This window comes from Eptesicus fuscus, chromosome 21, assembly GCF_027574615.1.
Source record: "Eptesicus fuscus isolate TK198812 chromosome 21, DD_ASM_mEF_20220401, whole genome shotgun sequence".
Lineage (NCBI taxonomy): Eukaryota > Metazoa > Chordata > Mammalia > Chiroptera > Vespertilionidae > Eptesicus > Eptesicus fuscus.
In genome coordinates, this window is record NC_072493.1 from 21,152,625 (window position 1) to 21,161,422 (window position 8,798).

Sequence of the window (8,798 nt, forward strand, 5' to 3'; positions counted from 1 at the left end):
CAGCTGTAAACCCTTTAGACCTCAGAAAAAGCCCAGGTGGTAACACAGAGAACCTTTTGGTGAAGATAAAGCTTTAAGAAGCTCAAGGTTATTATCTCTATGGCCTCAGAAGCAATGGTAAGAAAAAGTTACCTTGAAGACATTTGTGGGTATAACTTTTGTCTAATGGAGTGAACCCCCCAATAAGCTTTATAGGAGAACCTCAAAGTTTGTTTGTTTGTTTAAATATATTTTATTGATTTTTTACAGAGAGGAAGGGAGAGGGATAGAGAGTTAGAAACATCGATCAGCTGCCTCCTACACCCCCCCTAGTGGGGATGTGCCCGCAACCAAGGTACATGCCCTGGACCGGAATCAAACCTGGGACCCTTTAGTTCGCAGGCTGACACTCTATCCACTGAACCAAACTGGTTAGGGCAGAACCTCCAAGTTTTTTTTCTTTTTTTAAAGGAAATATATTTATTGATTTCAGAGAGAGGAAGGTAGAGGGAGAGAGAGTTAGAAACATCAATGGGAGAGAGAATCATCGATGGGCTGCCTCCTTCACACCCTCCACTGGGGTTGGAGCCTGAAACCTGGGCATGTGCCATGACCAGAATGGAACTGTGTCCTCCTGGTTCATGGGTCAACACTCAACCTCTGAGCCACACTGGCCAGGCGACACAAAGTTTTTAAGATAAATTGGCAGAAACACCACCAGTTTAGACTAAGAGGGACAGAGATGGTACAACAGGAGAAGAAGTCCTTAGATACCCACATTTCTACAGGAGTAGGCAGCTGACAAAACGATGCATTTGCAAGTACCTTTCATATAAAAGGAACTGATGAAGCCAAAACCCAAACCCCTAAGGAATGATTCCCAAGCTTTGAGTGCTAACCAAGGAACTGCCAAAATGTGTCCTGCTGGATTTCTGAATTGCTTTGGACCAATGGCTCCTGTGTGCCTCCCATTTCCCCCTCTTTTCGAAAGGAATTGTCCTATCAGTTAGCCTACGCTTATTTCACCTTTGTATATGGGGTGTATGAGGGGGTAAATAACTTGTCTCTTTAATTCACATGTCTTCAGATCTAAAGGAACCGTATTTAAGTTATATTAAAAGAAATGAAGCCCTAGCCAGTTTGGCTCAATGGATAGAGCATCAGTCTGTGAACCAAAGGGTCGGGTCAAGGGCCCGTACCTTGGTTGCAGGCTCCTCCCTGGCCTGGGCCCTGGTCACAGCGTGTGCAGGAGGCAACTAATCGCTGTGTTCCTCTCACATCAATGTTTCTCTCTATCTTTCCCTCTCTCTTCCATGCTCTCTAAAACCAATGGAAATATATCCTTGGGTGAGGATTAAAAAAAAAAAAAAAAGAAAGAAATGCAGATATTACTATACTTTGTACCTAATCTAGATGACGAGGTTCTTGACTTCTAGCTGATACAGTAATGGGATGTCACCTTCGGAGAAGGTGACTGGGGATATTTTGCATGTGGAGGAACATGATGGATTACTGGAAGCCAGAGGGCAGAGTATGGCAGCCAGCTTCCAAGATGGCTCCCAGTGATTCCTGCCTCCTGGCATTGCATTCATGCCCTTACAGTCCCCTCCCACTCTGATCAGAGCTAGCCTGCAAAACCAATAGGGTACTAGAGAAATCACAGAATAATTTCTGATGCCAGCTCATGGAAGACCTTGAGGCACTCTGGATCATTCGCTCTGGGGCGAAGCAGCTGCCTTGTCCTGAGGACAATCCAATGGTCTGTGGAGAGGTCCACCTGACGAGGAACCGCAAGGCTCCCAAAAGCCAGCACGGATCGCTAGTGGGCCACTTGAACGCAGATCCTGCAGCCCCCATCAAGCCTGCAAATGAGCGTAACCTTGGGCCAACATCTTAACCACAAGCTTCTGAGACTTGAGGCAGAACCAGCTAGCAGAGACGCTGCAAATTCCTGATCCACAGAGATGTCGGTTGTTGTTTTTAGCTGCTAAATTCTGGAGTAATTTCGAGATCCTGCAACTCTTATTTTTGTTTTAAATAATAAAGTAATCAACCTATGGGAAAATTTTCCGTCAGTACAAAAAAGGAAATAAGTTGCACATTTTCTCAATCTCACTATTACAGTTTTGTTATAATAAAGCACCTCAGCGGAGAAATGTGTTTATCTTTAATATAAGTACACAAACTCTTTATTTGACCAGATGGTATTTTACGACACATGCCAATTCTGTTAACTTCCTAGCTGGTCTCTTATACCCCTACAGCCCCACTCAGGAAGTTATGTACCTAATTTAAAAAAGGAAGTTATGCACCTAATAACCTCGTCATCTAAATTAGGTACAAAGGTTTTATTTATTTATTTATTTATTATTATTTTTTAATATATATTTTTATTGATTTTTTACAGAGAGAAAGAGAGAGGGATAGAGAGCCAGAAACATCAATGATGAGAAACACCGATCAGCTGCCTCCTGCACACCCCCTACTGGGGATGCGCCCGCAACCAAGGTACATGCCCTTGACCGGAATCGAACCCGGGACCTTTGAGTCCGCAGGCCAACGCTCTATCCACTGAGCCAAACCGGTTTCGGCAAAAGATTTTATTTTTTAAAATCATAGTATATCCTAAGCAGCACGGCAGGTCAATGCAACCACAGCTCCCTACTTCCTCACGGTGCTTCCTAATTGCTACAAGTGTATGAACATACACTGACTTTACCGACCCGTGCCCTCTGATAACCGAGCTCTTTTCCATCACAATCCAAGTCATGGCATCCTCACCCAGTATCAGTGAACTTTCTGTTTGGTTAATCCTCATCTGAGGATATATTTTCCCATTGGTTTTTATAGGAAGTGGAAGGGAGGAAGGAAGAGGGAGAGAGAAACATCGATTGGCTGCCTCCCAAACGTGCTCTGACTGGGGCCGGGGACTGAACCTGCAACCCAGGTACATGCCCTTGACTGGGAATCGAACCCGTGACCCTTCAGTTCATGGGCCAGCACTCTAACCACTTAGCAACAAGAACAAGGGCCTAGGGGACTTGTAAGAGCATAGCCATGGGGAGTGTTCCTCACCGTGGAATTGCTGCCATTCAGCAGCTTTTCTCTACTATAAATACCCTATCCGTCTGAGTCAGGTTCTCCAGCAGCCAGCGCTATGGGACGGCTTTCGTGGGATCAGCTCCCCAGACAGCCAGTGGCACGCTCTCCACACATGGGCTTGCCTGAGCACACAAGCGTTGATCAAACAGAGCAGCAGGCTTTCCCAGGCATGTCAGCTCTGGCACTCACAACAGACGGCTGGAAATCTCCTCCTTCATACCCAGAGCCACCCCACAGATCAACCACTGTTAAGGAATATTCTGGAAACCAGATTCCCATCAGGACCCCAAGCCTTCCTCACCCTGGGAGGTGCTACTCGTTCGGCTGCCAGGCCTCTAGGATTGATGCCCAGATCACCTCCTGCCATTTCAGGTCTGAAAATGGCTCTGAGCCAAAGCAACCAGACTTTGACCAGCCACCTGAGGGCCACTGCTCTCAGTACAAGCTGACCAGAACCCAGATTATCGCTCCCAGAGCACACGTCACAAACAGGCAAACCCCCCCCACACACACACAAACAGGCCCACAGACATCATCCTTGGACTCCAGGCTCGAGGACGTCTGCCGCCCACTGCAGGATCACCCCTGGGCAAGACACGGAGGCAACCGTGTCGATGTGGCAAAACCTCTAGCTGGTCTCTGAGGCCATATCCCTACAGCCCCACTCAGGAAGTCATGTACGTTAACACTGACATGGGGCATCGCTGACATACTTGTAAGTACAAATAAGCTGCAGAAGAGTAAGTAAGAATGAACCTGTGTGTACGCATGGGTATGCGTGGATTTCAAAGAGGAGATGACAGCTGTATGCGTGCATGCATAGGAAGCCCTTGGGAGTGTCATCAAAGCAAGTCTTTTATCTAGTTCTAGACTAGGTAATAAGAGCATATGACTAAACACAGATGAGAAAAGTCTCTTCCCCACTCTCCCATCCGTCACTTTTCTTCTCAGACCTCGGCCACCGGCCAGTTTGTCCATGAGCCCACAGGTGTCTGTCGTTCAGGAAGGAAGCTGCTCCACCGCTGCCAGTGGTGGGTTCCCTCAGAACGGGGTCATGGAGATTCGTGCCTTAGCAGAGCCCCCCAAGGGCCAGCAATCACACAGATACCCACTCCCCCGCCTTAGGCTGCAGTGAGGGCTTGAGTCCTCTCCGAAGAGAATGGAGGCGTGGCCCACCAGGGCCCCCAAATTCCCAAATACATGCACACATACAGCTAAAGGCGAGTGCAGCCCAATAGCTGCTTACCTGGCAGAAAGACTTCATCTTCTCCAGGACCCTGTTGACCTCTGGCATCACATCCTTGCCATCCACCAGAATGGGTGTGTTTGACCGGTTCCGCAGGGCCACGTGCAGCACTGCCCGGTTCTGGGGACAAGAGTCAGAGTGAGAAGATCCCCACCCCAGGGCAGCCCCACTTCCAGCTGGGCATGGTGCAGTGTGGCCCGGAGTCAGCTCGACCCCTTATATTCATTGGACGTGCAGGCCCCGAGGTCTCTGTCAGCACTATGGTCTCACGTGGAGGATCCACTGTGTGCTTATGGAAGTAGGGGCTGCCCCAGGCCCCGGGGGTAAGGCAAAGCATGTGCTGCTCCCTTAGGCACTGCAGATGACCACGAGGGGACAGAGACTGGAACAAGCCTAGGAGAAGCCCCAAGGGCCCATCGGTATTCAGGGTGTGAAAAGCCAAGGGAAAAAAAGGAACGCAGTGAGCAAAGGCAGAGTGGCGACAACACAGGTCAGAGACAAGCAATGCTTCAGAGGACTAGGGCTCACTCATTAAGCCTGAAGTCATCTCATCTTCCTGATCAGAGTACGTGGTGTTTGCTGGCATCTTTTGAAAAGTGCCCCCAGCCTCTTGAATGGAAAGCAAAAAGCAGGCAACTCAAGCTTCCCTCACCAAGCAGCCCTATCACAAACCAATCGGACCCCGAGCCTGGGATAGGTGCCAGGCAGCTGGCCTTGTCATGCAAGAGCAAGTCTCATCAAGCTGAAGCCAGCAGAGGAGTCCTTGAAGGAAACAGATCTAAAGATGCCAGGTGGGCAGGAAAGAGATGGTCACGCTACCCTGCCCGGCCCCACTCCTGCCCCACTTCAACAGGTAAATGTACCCCTCCAGGAAGCCCTCCTTGATTGCAACCTCTCTCCGTCTAGCCCAGCAGTGCAAGACAGGTTGTGTTTGAATCCTGACTCTACCTCGTACAGATATGACTCTTGGATAAGTAACCTGACCTCTGAGCCTCAGGTTCCTCATGTGTAAAAGGAGGATAATAATCTTGAGGCCAGGCCTCTGAGTGCTCAGTGATTATTATGCCTCCGGGCTTCCACAGCAATTCACCAGCTGGGCCCCCAAAGCCCGGCCTTCTTCTTGACTCCTACCACTGAGGAGGTTTATTTCTTGACATAAGAGTTTTCTTTTCATTAGTAAAAACTTGGAGCAAAGCTAGATCCAAGTTCTCCAAGTACGCCTGGAGAAGCCCTCCTCCTCACAGGTTTGAAATGTGCTCTCCCTAGGCAGACACTGGGAGCCATTCCATGCTTACCAAGTCCAGACCAGCAGTCTTGGGGAAGACACCCCCCCCCCCCCAAGGTCGGGCAATGTGCTGGAGGAAGTAGGCCTTCAGGCCCCTTGTTAAGCAAAAGCATTGCCTAACTGGAGGGGTGAAGACACAGGGAGGCCAACGGTCATGAGAAGGAAGGAAGAGGTGGAGGAGCGGGGAAGTCTGATGCCACCGGGATGCTCACCTCAGTGAAATTGATCTTCTCACCATTGAACATGTTCTCCCGGGCGGCCTCCACACCCCTGGACTTGGCCTGCAAGAGAAGACACTAAGGCTGGGACCCACCCACCTTAGCCACCAGGAGTCCAAGCTCCAGGCACAAGACGTGGGGCAGCCCCAGGTGGGGCCGACAGACGGCTGCAGCCTGGCACCCTCTCCCACCGCCTAGTTAAGAAGGGTCAGTTCAGAACCTGAGGTCAGGCCAGGAGCTCAGAGCCCTGCTTGGCACAGTCACTGGGGTCCACAGAGAGAAGGAAGTAAAGATGCTCAAGGACATGAGGGCTCCCAGGAGCCCAGCTTGCCCACCACACTGTGGGTTACAGGTCGAGCCTCCCAAATAACATTACCAGGTCCACCAGCATCTTCATCACGCCCTCCGTCACGAGGTTCTTGGAATAATCCACCAGAATACGCCCACGGTTGGTATCGAGGGTCAAGCTGCAGAAAGATGGCAGAAGCCGTTGACCACACCCAGGTACCCCCAGCCTGCTCCCTAACCAGAACTGCTTCCAGAAAAAAGAAAAAAAAAAAAATCCTCCTTGTGCCATACCCCAACCAGGCCTCAGCTGCCCAGCACAGGGTGGTATCTGTCACCTGCCCGCCCACCAGGCTGACCCTGCAGCAGCGGCACAGGGAGAGGGGCCAAGCCTCTGAACAGAATGCATGTCTCCGGGTGAGGTGCCATTCCTCTGCTAAAACTGCGCTGGGGGATGGGAAGACACAGAGCGAGGTTCACCGTCCCTCCCTGAACTCCCCACTCTGCACCTCAGCTTACTCAGGGGAGGACCCCGATGACAGGGCTGGCCACAGGGGACTTCCAGCCGGAGCCACAGACCACCACCCCCCCCGCCCCAACACACCTGCACCAGAGCACGGTCGGGCCCCATTCCCATTCCCCCAAGACGTCCCCTAATAGACTCCTTTCTATTCCCTGGTCCTTCACAAGTCTCCAGACCTGGCCTCTTCCGCAGGAATCACGTCCCCACATCTCCACCCTTCCACCTGACTGCCTGCAACACCACCACCACCACCCCCACCCCCCCCGGCCTGCCCCACCCAGACCGAACCCCGCCGAGGGTCCCACGCCCTCAGCAGCGAGCGGATGGAAGCAGGGAGCCCTTCCCCGCCTGCTGCGTCAGCCAGATTCGCTCCTCGCAACAGCGAAGGAGCCTCTTTGCAATCCGCGGGGGCTGCGCGGTGGGGACGGGAGGAGGGTGATGGGCATGTCCCCGTGGAGGGGAGCCGCGGAGGGGCCCACTTCTCAGCGCTAAGCAGCCCCGGGACCTCCGGCGAGTTCCCGGAACCGGCTTCAAGGAGGCGTCAAGGACGAAGTGCGGCCTGGGTCCTGGTCCGGGCCGGGGGCTCCCAGGGACCGCCCGCCCGGCCCCCCGGCCCCGGCCCCGCACACCTTGAGCCAAGGCGCCGCGGCCCCGCGCGCCCCGATCCCGGCCCGCACGTCCCGCTCGCCAGCGGCCCCGCGCGCACCTGAAGCGGTTGAAGCGTTCCTTGTCCCCTTCGAAAAGGCGGCGCAAGTTGAGGTCAGAGCCGTGCTTGCGGTGCCATTCCTGTAGCTTCTGGAACTCCGGGTCCTGGGTGAGTGCGGCCATGGCGAGAGCAGCGGGATGCACGGGCGGCGAGGAGGGCGGAGGAACCAGAAGGGCTGACGGCGTGCAGCTGGCCCGTCCCAAGCAGCGGTCTTTATGGCCTCATGGCGCAGGCGCAGGCGCCGGGCCCCGTCCCGCCCCGCCCCGCCCGCCCGGCCCCGCCCTCAGCGCCCGCCCGACGACCTTGCCCGCAGCCCAGCTAGGTGGCCTCGGCTGGTCTCTCCCTGCACTGGGTGGCCACTGGTGCGGCCCCTCTGCGACCCCTGCCTGGACGTGACTGGAGGACAGAAGCCGAACTCTCCGTGCCCAGTCTGCTTCATTCGTCCGTTCATTCATTCATTCATTCATTCATTCATTCATTCATTTAACACAACGCCCAACACCTTCCATGTTACAGGTAGTGTTCCAGGCGTTTCGGATACATAAGTGACAAATACGTAAAACATATGGTATGTCAGATGCTGGTAAGTGTTATTGAGAACACTGGGAAGGGTGCTGGGATTGTGGGTTGCAATTTTGAATAGAATGTTCAAGGGAAAATTTACTAATGAGGTTACATTTGAGCAAAAGCCTGAAGAAGGTTAGAAAGCCAGCCAATGGGGTCTCTCCGGGGGGAAAGTGTTCAGGCAAAGGGAAGAGCAACTGCAAAATTCCCAAGAGCAGCATGCTTAGATGTTTCAGAAACAGAAGTAGCCATCTTGGCTGGAGTGGAATGAAGGAGGGGAAAGTGACAGAAGATGAGGTCAGAAAGGGAAAGAAGGCAAGATCCCATACACCTTGCAAGTCATTGGTGAGAGCTTGAGTTTTTATTCCCAGAGAGATGGGAGGCCACTGAAGGGTTCTCAGCAAAGAAGGGACACCATCCAGCATGTTTGACAAAGGATCAGGCCCACAATGCAACAGGAATGGAAGTAAGGACCACAGATGGGAGGCTACTGCAATAAATGCAGGCCAGGGACAAAAGTGGCTTGGGCCAACGTAGTAGGAGTTGGGCATGGTGATCTGGATATATTGTGAGTGAAGAATTGGCGATTTCCTGGTGAAAGAGAGATAAAGGATGGTCAAAGGTGACATCTAGTTTTCTAACTGAATTCCTGGAAAAATGGAATTGTCATTGCATCTTGCAGAGATGCAAGATTTTTTTTTTTGGGGGGGGGAAATCATATGATCTTGTTTTTGGACATGTTTTCAAAACCTATTCCACATCTAAGTGTTGAGTTGGCTATCCATGTCTGGAGTACATGCATAGGAAAAGGTTTGAGCTGGAGGAAAAAACCTGGGAGAGTCATCCGTGGATGGATAGCATTGGAATGACTCTCTCGAGGGGAGAGTTTG

At 52.2% G+C, this 8,798-nt stretch overlaps 1 protein-coding gene across 1 annotated transcript in view; it reads right to left on the bottom strand.

Annotated features, from left to right (window-relative positions):
- The window catches only part of GPI (glucose-6-phosphate isomerase), a 29,522-nt gene extending 21,973 nt beyond the window's left edge, over nucleotides 1–7,549 (bottom strand). The window contains exons 1-4 of the mRNA XM_008139791.3: nucleotides 7,345–7,549; nucleotides 6,207–6,297; nucleotides 5,825–5,893; nucleotides 4,328–4,447 (exon numbers count right to left, since the gene is read on the bottom strand). Of these exons, the coding sequence (XP_008138013.2) occupies nucleotides 4,328–4,447; nucleotides 5,825–5,893; nucleotides 6,207–6,297; nucleotides 7,345–7,466 (402 nt within the window). The 5' untranslated portion in view covers nucleotides 7,467–7,549. The remainder of the gene's footprint in view (nucleotides 1–4,327; nucleotides 4,448–5,824; nucleotides 5,894–6,206; nucleotides 6,298–7,344) is intronic.
- Between the last annotated feature and the right edge of the window lie 1,249 nt (nucleotides 7,550–8,798).